The 21,607-nt window shown below is 41.3% G+C and overlaps 1 protein-coding gene across 4 annotated transcripts in view; it reads left to right on the forward strand.

Annotated features, from left to right (window-relative positions):
• ipo11 (importin 11) overlaps window positions 1-21,607 on the forward strand; it is an 837,351-nt gene that overhangs the window by 351,822 nt on the left and 463,922 nt on the right. For all 4 annotated transcript variants that reach the window (XM_068034109.1, XM_068034083.1, XM_068034101.1 and 1 more), the window contains exon 22: window positions 18,938-19,014. In XM_068034109.1, the coding sequence (XP_067890210.1) occupies window positions 18,938-19,014 (77 nt within the window). The remainder of the gene's footprint in view (window positions 1-18,937; window positions 19,015-21,607) is intronic.

Genomic DNA, 21,607 nt, shown 5'->3' on the forward strand with positions numbered 1-21,607 from the left:
GGCCTAGCAAGCCACTCGGCTCAAGGGCAATTAGGGATGGATAATAAATGCAGGCCTGGCCTGCGACTCCCACAAACCATAAATGAATAAAAAAAAAACACGTTCAGCCAGGCAGAGGGTGGTGGGTGGGGACTGTTTGGTCCTCCGTTCTATGAAGAAGCAGGGAGCTCTCAAATATCCTTGTGGGGGATGGAGGTGTAGAGGAATTGGTTGTCCATGGTGAATAAGAGATGGTGAGGGCTGTCTGTTGAAGTGGCAGAGGGCATTGGAAGAGTACGGATGTAGGTGGAAAAAGACTGGACAAGGGGCATCAAATTAGAGTTGAGATAGGAAGAAATCGATTCATGGGGCAGGAATAGGCTGAAATAGTGGGTCTACCACAGCAGTCTTGTTTGTGGATTTTGGGAAGGAGGTAGAAGCAGGCTGTACAGGGTTGGGGAACTATGAGGTTGCAGACCTTGGAGAGAAGGTCTCCATTCACTGGTTCATTCTTAAGGCAATTCCTTGACCAATTAGAGTCCAGCTGCCTGGTTTAAATTTCAAACAAAGCTTGGCAGTTAACTGTCAATCACCGTAGACTGGTGCATTCTCCATGGCAACACCTCTACCAATCAGAGTTCATAGAATCATAGAACGTTTAAAGCACAGAAAGAAGCCAGGTAGCCCGTCGTGTCTATGCCAGCCTAAAAACGATCCATCTATTCTAATCCCACCTTCCAGCATTTGGTCCGTAGCCCTGCAGCTTACAGCATTTGAGTTGCATATCCAGACTGCTTTTGAATGAGTTGAGGGTCTCTGCCTCAACTACCCTTTCAGGCAGTGAGTTCCAGGTCATCACCACCCTCTGGGTAAAAAAGTTGTTTCTCATCTCCCCTCTAGTCTTTCTACCTATCACTTTAAATCTATGCCCCCTCATCACGGTCCTCTCTGCTAAGGTGAATAGACCCTTCACTTCCACTCTATCCAGGCCCCTCAAAATTTTGTACATTTCAATCAGATCGCTCCTCAGCCTTCTCTGTTCCAAGGAGAACAAACCCAGCCTATCCAATCTTTTCTCATAGCTGCAACTTTCAAGCCCTGGCAACATTCTCGTACATCCCATCTGTACTCTCTCCAGAGCAATTATGTTCTTCCTGTAATATGACCAGAATTGTACGCAATACTCCAGCTGTGGCCTAACCAGTGTTTTATATAGCTTTTACATTCTATACCTTGGCCAATAAAGGAAAGCATTCCATGTGCCTTCTTCACCATTCATCTACCTGTCCTGCCATCTTCAGGGACCTATGGACATGCATTCCAAGGTGTTACTTCTTCCATCCCTCTCAATATCTTCCCGTTTATTGTGTTATTCCCTTGCTTTGTTTGCCTCCCCAAATGCATTACCTCATACTTCTCTGGATTGAATTCCATTTGCCACTTTTCTGCCCGCTAAACCAAACCATTGCTATCATTCTGGAGTCTACGACTATCCTCTTCACTATCAACTACACAACCAACTTTTGTATCATCAGCAAATTTCCCGATCATGCCTCCCATATTTAAGTCCAAATCATTAATATATTGCCACAAACAGCAAGGATCCCAACACTAAGCCCTGTGGAACGCCACTGGAAACCGTTTTCCATTCGCAAAAACATCCGTCAAATACTACCCTTTGTTTCCTGTCCCTGAGCCAATTTTGGATCCAACCTGCGACATTCCCCTGTATCCCATGGGCTTTCATTTTTCTGACATGTCTGCCATGCAGGACCTGATCAAATGCCTTACTAAAATCCATGTAGACCACATTGACTACACTTTCATCGATCCTCCTTGTCACTTCCTCAAAAATCTCAATCAAGTTAGTAAGACATGATCTTACCCTAACAAATCAATGCTGACTATCCCTGATTAACCTGTGCCTTTCTAAGTGGCAGTTTATCCTGTCCCTCAGAGTTGATTCTAATAATTTACCCACCACCGAGGTCAGACTGACAGGCCTATAATTATTTGGCCTATCCCTCGCACCCTTTTTAAACAATGGTTCAACGTTCACAGTGCTCCTGGCACCTCGCCCGTATCCAGTGAGGATTTATAGATGGGGGTGGCACAGTGGTTAGCACCGCAGCCTCACAGCTCCAGCGACCTGGGTTCAGTTCTGGGCACTGCCTGTGCGGAGTTTACAAGTTCTCCCTGTGACCGCGTGGGTTTCAGGCGGGTGCTCTGGTTTCCTCCCACAGCCAAAGACTTGCAGGTTGCTCGGTAAATTGGTCATTGTAAATTACCCCTAGTGTGTAGGTAGGAGAATTGAGGGAAGGTGGGGCTATGGTAGGGAATATGGGGTTAATGTAGGATTAGTATAAATGGGTGGTTGTTGGTCGGCACAGACTCGGTGGGCTGAAGGGCCTGTTTCAGTGCTTTATCTGTCTATGACTCTGTGACGCTATGATCCTCAGAACATCCGCTATTTCCTCCCTGGCTTCCTTTAACAACCTGGGATGCAATCCATCCGGCCCTGGCGATTTGTCCACTTTCAAGGATGTCGGACCCTCAAGTACTTCCTCTCTCATTATACTCATCGTATCTAATATTTCACACTCCTCCTGTTTTACTACAATGTCTGCATCAACCCTCTCCTTTGTGAAGACAGCGACAAAAAAACTCATTAAGAACCCTGCCCACATCTTCTGCATCCACACATAAAGTTCCCTTGTATATCTCTGGTAGGCCCTACCCTTTCCTTAGTTATCCTCTTGCTTTGAATGTACTGATAAAACATCTTTGGGTTTTCCTTGATTTTACCTGCCAATAATTTTTGCCTTTCTAATTGCCCTATTTACTTCACCCCTGCACTTTCAATACTAGTCTTTCTAAAGTATTAAGTTTCTTGTGATTGTCATAAGCTTTCTTTTTCTACTTTAACTTACCCTGTCTGCTTCTAGATAACCAGGGGGCTGTAGATTTGGTCGTACAGCCCTTTATCTTTGTGCGGACATGCCTACACTGTGCCTGTAGAATCTTGCTTTTGAATGCCTCCCACTGGTTTGCCACTGATTTTCCTTCAAGTAGCTGTATCCAGTCTACTTACGTCAGATCACCTCTCAGTTTTGTAAAATTTGCCTTCCCCCAATTTAGAACTTTTACTACACAAAAACAAGAAATGCTGGAATCACTCAGCAGGTCTGGCAGCATCTGTTTCACAGATGCTGCCAGACCTGCTGAGTGATTCCAGCATTTCTTGTTTTTGTTTCAGATTTCCGGCATCCGCAGTATTTTGCTTTTATTTTAGAACTTTTACTCCTGTTTTATCTTTGTACTTTTCCATGATTATGCTAAAACTAACTGTATTATGGTCGTTTTCTCCAAAATGGTCACCCACTGCTACTTCATCCACTTGCCCAGCTTCAATACTGAAGACTCATTCTAGAATTGCATCCCCTCTCGTTGGGCTTGTTATGCGATGTAATGTAATGTCTAATGTAAGGTTCCGACCAATGAAATTAATATTTCTCATTTGGCATATAGGGTTTTTCATGACAACAGAATAAGGAAAATGCTATTAATTTGTTTTATTACATGCACAAAATATTAATATTCCATGTGAAATCAAAGAATAAATGGTATATGGAAATAGATTAACTACAAATGCTTGAAATCTGAAACAAAATGAACATGCTGGAAATACACAACATGTTTGAAAAGGCAAAACATGAAATGACACTTTGGTTGAAGATACTTCAGGATAAATTATATATTGCAGTTTAATTAGTGATAAACTGGTCTATTTAAATGATTACCTCATTTTTATGTATATATTTATATGTATGTAAAAAATCCAAGATGCCAAATATTTTCTGAAATGATTTTATGAGGACTGTAAATGACGCAGCCTATAAGAAAAACCTCTGCATCTGCTTCCCTGCTGCTGATACGAGGTCAGGTCAAACTATTTTAGGGCTAACATGCTGTGTCTGAAGAATACTTGGAGAAAGGACAACATTGAAGTAGCATAATTTATCAACTTTGTTCTATCCGCTTTACTTAGTTAAAAGCTCGTTGTTTACATTTAAACTGAAGAAATCACAAGCTTCTTGAGATGAGAGGCTTGGAAGATGAGAGTTTTGACTTCAGGCTCTTAATGATTTGTAGTTCAGGCACATGTGCATTGGAACGGTACTGCTTCCCTTTAAGAAGGAAAAGTTGACAGGATTTGATTTAAGGGAACATATTTTACATAATGTGAGATCACCATTAGTTCATGTATGCAAATGAAATTTGTTAAAAGATGAGAGTGAAAAATTAAATGCAACAGTCTTAACCTTAAGTGACTTAAATGATTTAACGCTGTATCTGACAGCATGCTGAAACAATAATTTTTCATTTGTTGGAATGTCTGTGTGAAAAGGTTAGACAAGTATAATGAGAACCTTAGCAGCAAGTCTGATTTAGCCCTTGTTTTTTGTATCAGACATGATGATTCATCTTTTGTAGGGTCAGCAAATTAATCTATGCTAATCTAGCAGGTTAATTTCACAGACCCGATGAAACTTACTGTGTAGTGAACTGTGATATTTGATTTGCTAATACGGTATCCTTTTGTTATTGAACAGATTGCCACTTGTGACCAAGGAAATAAGTGGTAACGGCTTCATTGAAAAGCTGTCTTCAAAATAACATCCAAAACTTAAAATATTTGTGATGTACAATATAACTGTAGATTTGAAAACACTGGCAACAGAATTTATCGTCCAAGTGCAGTGTACCAAAGAACATAAGAAATTGGAGCAGCAGTAGATCATGTGACTCTTCGAGCCTGCTCTGCCATTCAATACGATCATGGCTTATCTGCCTCAATTCCACTTTCCTGCTCACTCCCCATATTTTTTGATTCCCTGAGACACCAAAAATCTGTCTATCTCAGCCTGTCTTTTGGAAAGGAAATGATTTAAACTCCCAAAATTTCCACTAAATAGAAGCCGTTGTTGGCATTTATACAGCAACTTTAACGTAATAAAACGACTCATGAGCATTATGACACTAAGCTACATAAGGTGACATTTGGGCAGATGGCTAAAAATTGGTCAAAGAGATAGGTTTTAAGGAACGTCTTAAAGGAGGCAAGAGAGGGAGAAAGGTGGAGAGCTTTCGGGAAGAAATTCCCAAGCTTAGGGACTAGGCAGTATGGCCACCAATTGTGGGGCAATTAAAATCAGGAATGCTGAAGAGGCCAGAATTAGATCAGTGCAGACATCCGAAGGTTGTTGGGGTAGATGAGATTACAGGGATAGGAAGGAATGAGGCTATGGAGGGACATGAAAACAAGGATGAGAATTTTAAAATCAAGGTGTTGCTTCACTGGTAGCCAGTATAGATCAGTGAGCACAGGGGTGATTAAATGAATTAACGTTTCGGGTCAGTGACCCTTCTTCCGAAGAAAGACCCAAAACGTTAACTCTGCTTCTCTTTCCACAGATGCTGCCAGACCTGCTGAGTGGTTCCAGCATTTCTTGTTTTTATTTCAGATTTCCAGCATCCGCAGTATTTTGCTTTTATTTTAGTGATTAAATGAATGGTAGTTTGCGACCCATGTTCTTACTTGTGCTGGGTTTTGGGTTACCTCAAGTTTATGGAGAGTAGAATGTGGGAGGGCGGCCAGGAGTGCGTTGTAATTGTCAAGTTTCGAGGTAACAAAGGCTAGGATAAGGCACGATACCAAAGGTCATATTTGTCAAATTGTTGGAAACATGCTTTCACTGCAGTATTTTAAAGAATGGAAGGAAAAATTAGGTTAGTAAATATGTCTTGTTTGAGGATGGGAACAAGCTGGATAATTAATCTCAATTTCATTCCACATGATGAATTATAATACAATTATAATTATTGTGGGTTTGTGTAACAGTTCGTCTTGACCAATGGTGCTCCAATAATTCATACTGAGAAATCCTAGTGTTGATCAAGTTAGTTAAACCTGATTGCCAGCAGCAATGTTGGGTTGAAAATCGAAGATCAGTTGAATTATTTGCAAGCAGGTAAATTTGTCAAAGTAGTGTAGAACTATTTTCAAGAATACAGTATGCGCTAGAGAAACAGGTATTCTATTTTCTTGCTTGTGTTTATATTTCTTCACTGTGTACAAGCTTGGTGAAAATCTGGGCCTGGTATTTCACCAGATCTCGTCAGTGCCCTTTTGACACCTGCGCTTTGTATTTCATGGTTATTTTAAAGGGAGCAGGGAGTGAAAATCTGCCTGATTGAGGTATGTATAGAAGAATTGTCAAAGAAGTTAGTAAAGTCTAAACTTAGTGAACAAATTAAACTTGGGTTTATGTGCCACCTGTCCTGTTCTCAGGACGTACCAAAGTACTTCAGAGCCAACAAATTATTTTTGTAATTCAATCACTGTTATGCAGTAAAGCTAGCAGCTGTTTGGTGCACAGCAAGCTCTTAAGAAAAACAAATGAGCTGAAAGACCAGTTAATCTGTTTCTGGTGGTGAGGGAGAAATGTTGCTCAGGATTGTAGGTGAAACTGCACTTCGAATCACATCATGACATTTTCTTTAGCCAACTAAAGAGGCAGACAGGGTTTTGTTTAACAGCACTTATGAAAATGTTGCACACCTTCTGTACTGCATTGATGTTTAAGCCATCAACCTTCTGATTCAAGAGAGAGTGATGGCACTCCTCATCTCTAAATGAGCACATTTGGGAAGGTCATCTGATACAGGCATCAAAATAGCTGATGGACAGAAGTAAAACGGGTTATTTTGCCAACATCCTTTTATGGCAGCTAACCTTCCATTGCCTTGTAAAGTTTTTAATTTCTTGGAAATCTTGATATGCTTGAGTTACTGAATGCTGTCAGAGTTGGTGTAAAGTCAACAGCTTCACTATCATGATGCTTATAGAATTGTGGAATGGTTACAGCACAGAAGGAGGCCATTCAGCCTGTCGTGTCCATGCTGGCTGTCTGCAAGAGCAACTCAGTTAGTCCCACTCCCCAGCCCTTTCCCAGTTGTCCTGTCATTTCTTTTCCAGACACTTACCCAATTCGCTTTTGCAATCCACAATTGAATCTGCTTCCACCACACTCTCAGGCATGCTCTGTAAAATAAAAAAAAAAGTGTTTCATCATGCCACCATTGATTCTTCTGCCAATAACCTTTAATTGGTGTCCTCTGGTTCTCAACTCTTGCATCAATCGATACAGTTTCTCTCTACCTGCACCCTTAATGATTTTGAACACCTTTATCAAATCTCCTCTCAACCTACCCTGAGGAAAACAATCCCAGCTTCTCCAATTTCTTTATGTAATTGAAGTCCCTCAACTCTGGAGCCATTCTCCAAATCTTTTCTGCACCCTCTGTAATGTCTTCACATCCTTCCTAATTTGTGATGCCCAGAGTTGGGCACGATACTCCAGTTGAGGCTGAACCAGTGTTTTTTAAAAGTTCTTCATAACTTCCTTGCTTTTATACTCTCAATCTGCCCTATCACCTTAAACGATTTGTGCACATATACCCCTCAGGTCTCTCTTTCCCTTCACCCCCTTTAGAATTGTACCCTTAATTTTATGTTGCCCCTCATCATTCTTCCTATCAGAATAGACCACTTCACACTTCTCTGCATTAAATTTCATCCATCACGTGTTTGCCCATTCCACCAGCCTGTCTGTTCTCTTGAAATCTATCACTATCCTCCTCGCAGTTAACAGTACTTCCAAGTTTTGTGTCATCTGTAAATTTTGAAATTGTGTTCTCTATACCCAAGTCTAGGTCATTAATTTATATTAAGGAAAGCAGTGGTCCCAGTGCTGATCCCTCAGGAAAGCCACCATATACCTTCCTCTAGTACGAAAAACAGCATTCACCGCTACTCTGCTTCCTGTCATTCAGCCTGCGCATATCCATGCTGCCACTGTCTCTTATATTCCATGGTCTTCAGCTTTGCTGGCATGTCTATTATGTGGCACTTTATCAAATGCCTTTTGGAAATTCATATAGCTCCTCCTCATCAATTTTGAGTCCATCCAGTATCTCAGCTACCACCTCTTTCACTGTGACTTGGGGAGCGTCTTCTTCCTTGGTAAAGAAACATGCAGAGTAGTCAGTTAGTACCTCAACCATGCCCTCTGCATCCATGTGTAGATCCCATATTTGGTCTTTAATTGGCCCCACCCCTCTTTTTATTTGTTTCATGGGACGTGGGGGTTGCTGGCAAGGCTAGCATTTGTTGCCCATCCTTAATTGCCCTTGAGAAGGTGGTGGTGAGCTGCCTTCTTGAACTGCTGCAGTCCATCTGGTGCAGGTATATGCACAGTGTTATTAGGGAGGGAGTTCCAGGATTTTGATCCAGCAACAGTAAAGGAATGGCAATATATTTGCAAGTCAAAATGGTGTGTGGCTTGGAGGGGAACTTTCAGATGGTGGTGTTCCCACGCCTCTGCTGTCCTTGTCCTTCTAGGTGAAAGAGGTCACAGGTTTGGAAGGTGCTATTGAAGGAGGTGTGGTGAGTTGCTGCTGTGCATCTTGTATATGATACACACTGTTGCCACTGTGCGTAGCTGGAGGGAGTGAATGTTCCCCATGGTGGATGGGGTGCCGATCAAGTCCTGGATGGTGTCGAGCTTCTCGAGTATTGTTGGAGCTGCACTCATTTAGGGAAGTGGAGAGTATTCCAACACGCTGCTGACTTACTAGCCTTTTGCTATTTGTATGCCGATAAAAGACTTTTGAATTCCCTTTTATGTTAACTGCCACTTGCTTCTCATACTCTCTCTTTGCTTTTCTTATTTCCTTTTCCACTTTTCCTTTGAACTTTCTATATTTAGCCTGGTTCTCACTTGAATTATCAACCTGACATCCGTCATAATCATTTTTCTGCTTCATCTTACTTTCTAGCTCTTTCCCACTGAACTTGACCCTTCTCCAATTGTATTTTTGCTTGAGTGCTCCTTGTCCTTTTCCAAAGCTAATCTAAACCTTATGGTACTATGATCACTGTTCCCTAAATGTTCTTCTCCTAATACTTGATCCACTTGACCTTGATTCCCTAGAACCAGATCCAGCAGTGCTTCCTTCCTTGTTGGGCCAGAACAATATTGATTAAGAAAAGTCTCCTGAACACATTTCAGAAACTCTTCCCCCACCCACCCCCATCCTTTACGCTGTTACTATGCTGGACTGGAAACCCAGATGTTGTGAGTTTATATCCCAGTCTGGCACCTCTTCCAGCGAGAACAAAATTAATTAATGGGTTTCAGGGGGTCATTTTATATTGACAAGGGTAAGGGTAATGGAAGTGCATGCCTTTGTGTATGTGAGCATATGGGTTATAGCATTCTGAATGAGTTGTATGTCATGCTCCCGGAAGGAACAGTGATGAAATATAAAATAAACTAGAGAAATTATGAAATAAAAGTTAACTGTTGAGCTGTACCACAAGAAAATGAACACATTTGTGCCACAGACAAAATGGAGTAGATGTCAGGTGACCCCTCCTGTACTGTTAATACACACATTTGTCTTTTGAAGAGGAAACACATTATCTACATCTGAATTAGCTTCGGGGAAAATACAGTGAAATGAAAAAACAGCCCATTCCATGTTAACAACTCATATCTGCCACAATAGAGCTAACAAAGACTTTTGCAGACTTACTGACTCCAAAGCAAAAATAATAGGTGTGACGTAAGACCTGTTTATCAGAGTGAACCACATTCAGATGCCATCAGGTAACAATGGTTCCCATATCTTGGAACATTGAATCAGGGCTGAGAAATTTCCACCATATGGCGGATTTTCAACATTGGGGTTTCGCATATCCGCAATGGCTTCTCTCTTTCCGACTTTGAGCAAAGGTCTGGCTTTAAAAAAAAAAGGGGGGAGAGAGACTGGGGCGGAGAGAGAGGGACTGGGTGGGAAGAGCTCTCTACAGGGTCCTGGATTGGAGTCAAGTCTTCCCTCACCAGAATTTTCATTGGGATCAAAGCCACCCTTTTTTTAGTTGGAATATCCTTTATTGTTCCCTTTTTCTCTCTCCTGCCGCTCTGCTTGCTCCCTTTGAAATTCTAGTTCAGGTTTTCTCATTACTTTTTCTCAAGTTCAAGCTGCTTCATCTGCAACTGAGTTCAGTTGAATGAGCTAGAATTATCATCTGGATTGCCTTTTCCTCCTTCCAAATTGGAATACTGTGCTATTACTTGAATTATGTCTGTTTTCTTAGCTTTAACTCTAACTCCAACTCTTCTGCCAATTCCTTTAGCCTAGCCTTGGTTAAGTTTTTCAAATCACTCTGGGATAAGTCCTCCCTTTGTAGAAAGATTGCAGGAACTGACAAAGCCGTTCTGCTAGTGTAAACTTTACTCTAATGCACAAGAAACCTGGTGCTTTCCTTTTCATTTTTTCTATTAATTATTTCCCCACTTACAATTGCATCGGCTTTGGATTATACCGGATGAGCCCCCACTTGTATGTTACAACTGAGGCTGGAGGAATGCACCGTCTTTCTCTAGTTCCACTTCTCCACAGGTCACAACATGTATTTAAATGTTTTACCCATTTACTGATACAGCCAGTTGTATACTTTATTTTAGTTTCAGAATAAAATCCACCAACCAGGTTTCTTTAATAAACAAGAAAATTATTAATTTATGATGAAACCAGACTTATTCAATAAAGTTGCAAAGCTTATTAACACACAGGTTGAAATATGAAAGTTCCCTTCTAAATTAACCCAACACACACACACAGGTCAAAGAAAAAATAAAGACGTTTTCTCTGCTGAGATCTCTTTACAAAAAAGATTTTAAAAAACTTTGGCCAAATGCTTGTTAATTGTTGAGGGAAAAGGGTAAGATATGGTATGTTCCCAGTCCTTTATTCTGGTGTCCAAGTATGCGCAGATGGCTGTCACTGAGATCTTTTTGGAGCAGTTCTTTTCAGGTGATGTCGAGGATTAGTCTGGCAGGCTTTTCCAGGAGGATCAGTATCAGGGGTTTCAGCTATCACGCTGGATTCTCAGCATTTTTCTGTGGAAAAATCTGATGCTTCTTGCCTAGCAGGCTTACCCTCAACTGACTCAAAACAATATCCAAAATGAAACCAACTCTTGACCACCATAAATCTTGATATGTCACTTTTCTGTAAACAACTCCCTTTGTCAGCAAGGCTCCTGCTGTTTACTTAGTTTGAGGCATGTGACATCCAGTAAAGGTTTGTTTTTAAACAAAATCTCAAGTCCTTCTCGTGACCTTTTTAAAAAAAAAACTGAAGTCCAGCATCAATGGAATCTCTTTAGTCTTTCAAATGGATCCGTTTCCACAGTTTTTAAACAGAAGTCCTCAAAAATATTTTTAAAATGGAAGCACTTCCATAACAACTCCAAAAGCAAGGAAATCATGTTAAGCCTTTGTAAAATGCTGATTAGACCCCAGCTGGAGTATTATGTCAAATTCTGGGCGCCACGCTTTAAGAAGGACGTCACAGCCTTAGAGAGGGATCAGAGGAGATTTAATAGAATGGTAGCAGAAATGAAAGACTTCAGTTACGTGGAGAAACTTGGGTTGTTCTCCTTGGAGCAGAGAAGATTGAGTGGAGATTTGATAGAAGTGTTAAAGATCCTGAAAGGTTTTGATGAAACAAATAGGGAGAAACTGTTTCCAGTGGCAGACATATTGATAGCCCGAGGAGACAGTTTTAAAGTAATTGACAAAAGAACCAGAGGTAACATGAGGGGGAAAAAAATTACACATCGAATTGTTATGATCTGGAATACACTGCCTGAAACGATGGTGGAAGCAGATTCGATGGTAACCTTCAGAAAGGAATTTTATTTGCCCCTTGATGTGGGGTCCATTGATAGATAATGGCATCTGAATGTGGTCCATTTTGATAACATGCTGTTATTTCACACCTATTATCTTGGCCTTGGCCTCAGAGTCAGTCCGTTTGCAAAAGTCTTTTTTGGACCAATTCTTGTTGACAGGAGTCATTACCATGGAATGTGCTATTTTACAAGTCAATGTGCCTCCTTAAGGTGATTCCAGATGTTAATAATGGTGCTGTCTTCAACAGACAAACCTGTTTCTTGGTAGAACAGAAGGGTAGAACCTGACCTCTCCCTCCATGTTGCTGGTTGGCAAAGTGTACATTTTTCTTGTGGTTTAGTTCCACAGTTTACTTCTATTTTGTAATACCTCCAGTTCATTTCCTATTTCATCACTGTTGCCTTCGTGAGCGTGATATTCCATTATTTTATTTGGTTATTTTCGCCACTAGTTAACACCAAAAACTCTAGATCTTTTTTTCTTACGTTATGTTGCCTTATATATGTAATTCACATCCTTGCTTCTACCAAATGTCAAGGCTTCAGGCTACTTTTGCCGAGCCTGTGTACTACTCATTGCACATTAACCTAGTTTTTCCTGATTGCACATTGGTTAGCGTCATTGGCCACTTTACCAAATCTGGTGTTGACCACAAACTTTGAACCCTTAGGCAATATTCCATCCTGTAAGTTATTGGGCTTGGAAACAGGGATACGAAATTTCCGCCAAATGGCATATTTCTGACTTTGGGGTTTTGGAAATCCGCCATTGGCTTCTTCCTTTCTGCCATGGTTATCTGACATATGGCTCACCGCCAAAGCTTTCAATCTGTCCCACCAATCCTCTGTGACTCACAGCGGGCTGCCTGTGGCTTGACTTTGAGTGACGGCTCTCTTACTAAAGTGTACGTCAGGCCGAGGGGGTAAGCGGGACCAGAGTCTGATGGATGGTGGACGCCTGTTTGTGATTGGTCAGTGTCTGTCACTGACAATGGGCTGCCTGGGCGGGGTGAGTGCTGATGGCGATTTGCATCACAGGCCCGCTGGGATCAGCCTCCCCTGCTGTTTTCGGGCAGTTCAGTGAGTGAGCAAGTCAATGGAAATGGCTGCTGTGGGGAGAGAGAGAGAAGCCAAGGGGAGAGGAGTCAGGCAGCCCTTAAAACTAGCAACAGCCTGGAGAGCAGAGGGGGAGAGAAGGGGGAGGGGGGAAGAGAGATAGACATGGGGTGGGGACGGAGCGCGAGAGGGAGGGGGACACAGAGTTGGGGGGGGGAGGGGCTGCACTGATACAGAGACATAGAGAGGGAGAGAGCGATCAAGATCACCGCATTGCTACATCAACTGTACAGGCAGCAATGTGCAAGCTAAAACAATGCCAGGCTCCTCACTAAATCAGTTTTCAACATCATGATGAGAATTTAAGTTAATTTATGAATTTAAGTCTTCTCATTTTAAAGCTTGTTCACAATAATGCACTTTTTTTGTTTAGTAATAGTAAAATAACTTTCTAATGCCTTTATCTTGCTGAAATTTGCTCACCGGCCCCCTATGTAGGACAAAAATTGTACTGTAGCTCCTCATGCGAAAAGGTTGGATACCCTTGCAGTTTCTGACCTTCAGGCCCAAAAGACCTGCTTTGAAAAAAAATCGAAACTATCAGTTTCACTGACAGTTGCTGCAAGTAGGAACTGCTGTTTCCGACCTTCGGGGCACTTTGTGGTTTTCTAGTAGACTTTCAAAAAAAAATCAGAACGGATAGTTCTGGTGTTAAAATTTACTTCACCCTTCATAATTATATGCTGTACTAACTGTATTGAATGCTGAAATGTTGGAATGTTGAGGTCACCTTGGTTATTTTATACAAATGCATTGGTCCACTGTCTTGACGTTAACTGAAGGTAAACAAAAGGACAGCTAATGTTTGTGCATATTTGAAGTGGCCTGGAAGCATTTATATTCATTCCAGACCATTAACAGTGCTATAATTAAATGATTTTTGTCTTCATTACAGATCATTACCAAACTATAATTACATGATTCCTTGTCAAAAACAAATTCACTTTTTTGTCTTTGACCACTAATTTTCAGACCTTTTGGTCTTTGGCCATTCTCACCCTTGATTGTATGAATCACCCCAGGGGAGAGAGTCCTTTGCATCCGGACTGACACCTCAACCTGACAAGTTTCTACCTTAAAGGTATCTCTCTGGAGAGAGAGGGCAGAACTGCCAGTGAATGTCTTTTCCAGCCAGAACAGCTGTGAGACAGTCCCAGCTAAGCAGGAGCCCTGCTGAAACATCTTTTAACTACTGCAGCAGGGAAATTGCAAGGTGACTTGGGAACTCCTTCCCCTGCAAAATGAACCAGGATTTTCACCATCAACTTCAGATTGAGGATTAACCACAGGGAGCCTGCAGCACTTCATCCTTTTCAAGACAAAGAACTTTCAGGCCTGCACTATTGAAAGATTTCCTCCCGTAAAGCTGCGAAAGATTTTCTTAAAACAACAAACCCTTTTACCACAATTGAACTTCAACTGCATGCTACCACTCTACTCTCTCTCTTGTGTCTGTGTGCCTGTGTGGGGATGCGTGTGTGTTTGCGTGAGTGGGTGACATTGCAAACGTTTTTTGGTTATTATGTAAAATAAATATTTATCTTTTTTAACTTATGAGAAAACCTGTCATCTGACTATTTATTTGACGCTCAAAAACACCAAAACACTTATAGTCTAGTAGTCCAATTCCCATGACCACCATCCTGTGTGCCTCCCTGGTGCTCGAGAAGCCTGGATTATAAATTTTCAAGATGCTTTGTGTATTAAATTCTAAGGCATCAATCCAGTTATCGGGACCCCTGCAGGCTTTTAATACGAGTATTTCCTTCCTTTCCCGTGTCATGTTTCGAAGTAAACATTTCAAGTTCATTCTGGAAGAACTTGGGGCTCTGAGTAAACAACAAAAACAGAAGTACCTAAAAATAGAAGTCTCTGCCGAATTTTCAATTTTGGAAGTCTAAGTAGACATGGTCTACTGGGCTTCTCTTATTCACCAACTTCATAGCTTCTTCAAAAAAATAGAATTAGATTTGTAACACTGACCTTTTTATGAAGCCACGTTGTGTGTCCCGAATGCGTCCTTCTCTATCCAAGCAATATTACTTTGCATCCATAATGATTCCCTCAACCATTTTCCCTAATTCTGATGCCAAACTAATAGTCTTATAGTTACCAGGTTTATCTTGCCACCTTTTTAAAAGATGGGGACTGCATTAGCCTTCCAGTCTACAGGAACCATCCTAGAATGCAGTGATCTATTAATATCTTGCAAAGGGGCTTACACAGCACACGTCCATCTTCCTGAGGACCCTCAGGCATATTATCCAGCCCGGATGCTTTATCTATTTTACAGTTCTTAATTCTTTTTAAACGATATGTTCATCTAATTTAATACCACTGGTTGTATTTTTAAAAATTTGCTACCTTTCGAATGTTAAGATGATACTGCCACAATGAAAGTGAATGCACATTGCATTTTCTTTTTGTGATGAAATAATCTGTTTTTTCCAAGAGTCAAAACTTATGGAGTAATACAATGTTTAAACAATTTATGTAATCACATTGATTCCTACTTTTAATATTGTGGGTTCTAGCTTCTAAAACGAAAATCATCTATTTTAATTAATTTTATGCCCATAGGTAGTACTGAAGTTAAGACTAAGTTGAAAATTAAATTTGAATGATGATTCAGTTTTGATATTGTGCAAACCCTAATGGACTGTCTGGGTATTGCTCTTCACTCAGGATTGGGATGGGGATGCTGAAAAAGGTGAGACGTAAATGAAGAAAGGGAGAGAATAGTAGTGTTAACCTTGTCAAAGATTAGTCAAAAGTTCTTTGACCTAATTTTTTAAAAGCATAGTGGGTGATCAGGGGAGGGAACCCTGGCTGACTTTTTTCCCTCTCCTTAGGGAGAAGAATTTTAGTGCCCCCAGCACAGTGGCTTATCAAACTTGTGGCTTTCCTGGTCTGTTTCCTGAAGTTTATTTGCATATTTGCACTAATCAGTTCTGCTTTGAGCTCAAGTATTTAATTAAAAATTTTCACCTTCAGTGGTGTGGTCCTGGAAGTGGTTGCATGATCAAATGTCATGTGACCAAATCTCCAGGAGTGCATTGAACCAGTGTTGGACATTTCAATGTGGGGTAGTATTTCTGGCTGTAATATCTTTCACTTTAAATAAAAAAAATTGTGTACTTTAATCTGATCAAGCACCACTTGTACAACATTGTCATCATAGAGTTATACAGCACAGAAACAGGCCCTTTGGCCCACTGTGTCTGCGCCTGCCATCAAGCCTATCTATTCTAATCCCATTTTCCAGCACTTGGCCTGTGGCGTTGTATGCTATGGTGTTTCAAGTGCTCATCTAAATACTAAAATGTTGTGAAGGTTCCTGCCTGTACCACCCCGTCAGGCAGTCTGTTCCAGATTCCAACCACCCTTTGGGTGAAAAATCTTTTCCTCAAATCCCCTCTAAACCTCCTGCCCCTTACCTTAAATCTATGCCCCCTTGATATTGACCCCGCCGCTAAGGGAAAAAGTTTCTTCCTATCTATGCCCCTCATAATTTTGTATACCTCAATCAGGTCCCTCCTCAGCCTTCTCTGCTCTAAGGAAGACAACCCTAGCCTATCCAGTCTTTCTTCATAGCTGAAATGCTACAGCCCAGGCAAGATCCTGGTGGATCTCCTCTGCACCCTCTCCAGTGCAATCACATCCTTCCTACAGTGCAGTGACCAGAACTGTACACAATACTCCAGCTGTGGCCTAACTAGTGGTTTATACAGCTCCATCATAACCTCCTTGTTCTTGTATTCTATGCCTTGGCTAATAAAGGCAAATATCCCATATGTCTTCCTAACCGCCTCATCTACCTGTGCTGCTGCCTTCAGTGATCTATGGACAAGTACACCAAAGTCCCTCTAACCCTCTTACTTCCTAGGGTCCAAACATCCATTATGTATTCCCTTGCCTTAATAGTCCTTCCAAAATGCATCACCTCTCATTTCTCAGGATTAAATTCCATTCGCCACTACTCTGCCCATCTTACCAGCCCATCTATATCTTCCTATAATCTAAGGCTTTCCTCCTCACTATTTACGACACCACCAATTTTCATGTCATCTGTGAACTTACTGATCATACCTCCTATATTCACGTCTAAATCATTAATGTACACTACAAACAGCAAGGGTCCCAGCATCAATCCCTGCGGTATACCACTGTTCATAGGCATCCAATAGCAGAAACAACCCTCGACCATTACCCTCTGCCTCCTGCCACTAAGCCAATTTTGGATCCAATTTGCCTAATTGTCCTGGATCCCATAAGCTCTTCTACATTTCTAATATCTGCCAGTTCTGATGAAGGGTCACTGACCTGAAACGTTAACTCTCCTCCTCTCTCCACAGATGCTGCCAGATCTGCTGAGTATTTCCAGCATTTCTTGTTTTTATTTAAGATTTCCAGCATCTGCAGTATTTTGCTTTTATGCCATAGGCTCTTACCTTCTTAACCAATCTGCCATGCGGGACCTTATCAAAAGCCTTACTGAAGTCCATGTAGACTACATTAGCTGCTTTACCCTCATCTACACATGTAGTCACCTCCTCGAAAAATTCAATTAAGTTTGTTAGACATGATCATCCCCTGACATAGCCATGCTGACTATCCTTGATTAATCCCTCCCTCTCCAAGTGGAGATTAATCTTGTCCCTCAGAATTTTTCCAATAATTTCTCAACCATTGATGTTGGACTCACTGGCCTGAAATTACCTGGTTTATCCCTGCTACCCTTCTTGAATAATGGTACCACATTTGCTGTCCTCCAGTCCTCTGGCACCTCTCCTGTGACCAGGCAGGATTTGAAAATTTGTGTCAGATCCCCTGCAATCGCCTCGCTTGCCTCACATGGCAGCCTGGGATACATCTCATCTGAGCCTGGGGATTTATCCACTTTTAAGCCAGCTAAAACCTCCTCCCTTTCAATGCTAATTTGTTTGGGTACATCACATCCCCCTCCCTGAACTCTACACCTACATCATCCTTCTCCATCGTGAACACAGATGTAAAGTAATCATTTAAAACCTCACCTACATCTGACTCCACACGCACATTGCCACTTTGGTTCTTAATGGGCCCTACTCTTCCCCTGGTTATCCTCGTGCCCTAAATATACTTATAAAATGCCTTGGGATTTTCCTTTATCTTGCCTGCCATTGTCATGCCTCCTCTTTGCTCTCCTAATTACTTTTTTTAGTACCCCTTACACTTTCTATACTCCTCCAGTGCCTCCACTGTTTGCAGCCCTCTGAATCTGCCAAAAGTGACTTAATTTTTCCATTTCCAATCCTTTATATCCCTGGACTTATTGGTCCTACCCTTCACCTTTACGGGAACATGTTGGCCGTGAACTCTCTCTATTTCCTTTTTATATTGTGTGTGAAGAACATCCCCCTATGCGGCTTGATTATATGCTATTTACAGGTGCAGGGAGAATCTGAGCTCCATATATATGCATTTAAACTATGTTTTTATGCCAGTTTCAAAGAGAATTGATACTAGGTAAGGTCAGAAGAACAGGAAAAACGTCCAGCATGAGCAGTGCTAGTGTGTATTTCTGAGCTAGTGAGGAAAATTGTAGCATAGTACCAGCAATATGTCAGTAATGATCAGTATAACAACGTTATAATTCATTCTTTGGATGAGAAGCACATCAAGATGTAAAAATTTAAATGGGGAGGGGGACACATTTGTTAGCTAATGAAATTAAAATGAACTGACAATTGTGATCTTATCTGTGCTATTATTTTGTGTTTTTGATTTTTTAATTATCTGTAGATGTTAATCCCTTTAGCAAATAAGCTGTGTGATTAAATTGGTATTCTGAATTGCTAATTGCACTTTACGCATCTTAATGACAGTGCTCAGGTGTTTGATGTTGAGATTACCCATTGAGATACTGCAGTATTTTACACCTAAAATCAGTTTATACTGTTCATTTGTCTATTTTGTAACTGCCAACTGTCAGTGAAACTCTCATCACCTACTTTTTTTATTGCCACCTTATAGGTTAGTGACATTGGAAAATAGCCCATCAATCACTCCAGAGCTTCTTGGAGTCTTTCAGAATATGTCTGCTTTACTTGGTAAGTATAGGTTAGCATTATGGCTTGATAACATTATATTTTAAAAGTCACAATTTTTAAAAATTCTTTCTTGGGATGTTTATTGTCCATTTATGCAGCAATGTTTCTGAACAATTGTTTTTGGCATAATTCTGTGTGCGGCAGTTGCAAATTTCACTGTTGTTCCTGTCTTTTCACTTTGTCAAAAATTTGACTTTGGATAGAGGTTTGTCTTTGTTGGTTCCTTCTGCTCAGCTGGATTTGGAGGAGTGGGAATATGCAGGATTAAAATGCTATTTTTTAATGTTTTGCAAATAGACCTTAATGGGAAAGTTAAGCTGATTTTCATTGCTTTAGCTTTAAAAAAAATTCTATCCAGCACTCAGGGTGTGATTTACAATCTCATGCATTTGCTTAATGAATTATTAAAAATGCACCCCTTATTTATTTTTAGGAAAAACCTTTATTACGTAACTGATAAGCTGGCAAATCCCCAAATCTTTATTGATATAGTTATCAGAGCGAAACACCTTTTTCTTCATAATAATCCCCATCCATTATAATGTTGGCCTCCTTTGAGGTTTTGTTATGGAATTGCTGGCATTATTAGTGATAAAATATCACTGCATACCACAACTTGGCATTTATCTTAATAAAGTGAAATATTGATAGGTTTATGCTTTTTAAGTGAAGTCAAATTTGAGTTCAAAGTAGTGTGCAATTAAATGTTAATTGTTTTCCCAATGCAGCAGACAGGGTGGAGATAAAATGGAACCTGTGAAACTAACCAATATGGTCTGATCAGTTTCTCGAATTTGTTGCATTGTTTTGTGCTGACTTTGGTTGACAATGTGCTGTCTTATTTACAGCAGGGAAAGATGTGATCACCCCTTAATTGTCTGCATGAACATGATTATTTTCCCACAGCTGAAGAATGTCCTTATTTTAGGACTTAGGTGATAGTGAGTGTAACACTTTATAATTACAGTATTGCAATTCTGTATGATTGAACTTTACACTTTGGCCAGTGCATGGTATTTGTGTGCTCAATTCCCTGCTGCGTACATATTCCCTGATATTGGCTGGTACACCTGCATTTGTGCAAGATTTATGTTTGGGCCTGAAGTCCCCACACTAAGTTGCACATTTATAACTATGTTCTTCACTCTGGGGTGATTAATATGTAAAATGGATTTCTGCGTAAGATGATGGGGAGGGGGTGGCATAGTGGTATTGTCACTGGACTAGCAACCCAGAGACCCAGGGTATTGCTCTGGGGACTTGAGTTCGAATCCCACCACAGCAGAAGGTGGATTTTGAATTGAATTAATAAAAATCTGGAATTAAAAGCTAGTCTGATGATGGCCATGAAACCATTGTCGATTGTTGTAAAAACCCATCTGGTTCACTAATGTCCTTTAGGGAAGGAAATCTGCTGTCCTTACCTAGTCTGGCCTACACGTGACTCCAAACCCACAGCAATGTGGTTGACTCTTGCATGCCCTCTGAAATGGCCTAACAAGCCACTCAGTTGTATCTAACCGCTACGAAGTCAATAAAAAAAAGAATGAAACCGGACGGACCACATGGCATCGACCTAGGCCGGGGTCACTCAGCTCCTGACCTCATTACAGCCTTGGTTCAAACATAGACAAAAGAGGTGAGGTGAGAGTGACTGCCCTTGTCATCAAGGCAGCATTTGACCGTGTATGGCATCAAGGAGCCCTAGCAAAACCGAGATCAATGGGAATCAGGGGATAACTCTCCGCTGGTTGGAATCATACTTGGAGCGAAGGAAGATGGTTGTGGTTGTTGGAGGTCAATCATCTGAGCTCCAGGACATCACTACAGGAGTTCCTCAGGGTAGTGTCCTAGGCCCAACCATCTTCAGCTGCTTCGTCAATGACCTTCCTTCAATCATAAGGTCAGAAGTGGGGATGTTCGCTGATTGCACAATGTTCAGCACCATTCACGACTCCTCAGACACTGAAGCAGTCCGTGTAGAAATGCAGCAAGACCTGGACAATATCCAGGCTTGGACTGATAAGTGGCAAGTAACATTCGTGCTACACAAGTGCCAGGCAATGACCATCTCCAACAAGAGAGAATCTAACCATCTCCCCTTGACATTCAATGGCATTACCATCACTGAATCCCCCACTATCAACATCCTAGGGGCTACCATTGACCAGAAACTGAACTGGAGTAGCCATATAAATACCGTGGCTACAAGAGCAGGTCAGAGGCTAGGAATCCTGCGGTGAGTAACTCACCACCTGACTCCCCAAAGCCTGTCCACCATCTGCAAGGCACAAGTCAGGAGTGTGATGGAATACTCTCCACTCCACTTGCCTGGATGGGTGCAGCTCCAACAACACTCAAGAAGCTCGACACCATCCAGGACAAAACTGCCCTCCTGATTGGCACTCTATTCACAAGCATTCACTCCCTCCACCACCGACGCACAGTGGCAGCAGTGTGTACCATCTACAAGATGCACTGCGGCAACACAGCACCTTCCAAACCCGCGACCTCTACCAACTAGAAGGAAAAGGGCAGCAAATGTATGGGAACACCGCCTGCAAGTTCCCCTCCAAGTCACACACCATCCTGA

Source organism: Heterodontus francisci, chromosome 1 (genome assembly GCF_036365525.1).
Source record: "Heterodontus francisci isolate sHetFra1 chromosome 1, sHetFra1.hap1, whole genome shotgun sequence".
Taxonomy (NCBI): domain Eukaryota; kingdom Metazoa; phylum Chordata; class Chondrichthyes; order Heterodontiformes; family Heterodontidae; genus Heterodontus; species Heterodontus francisci.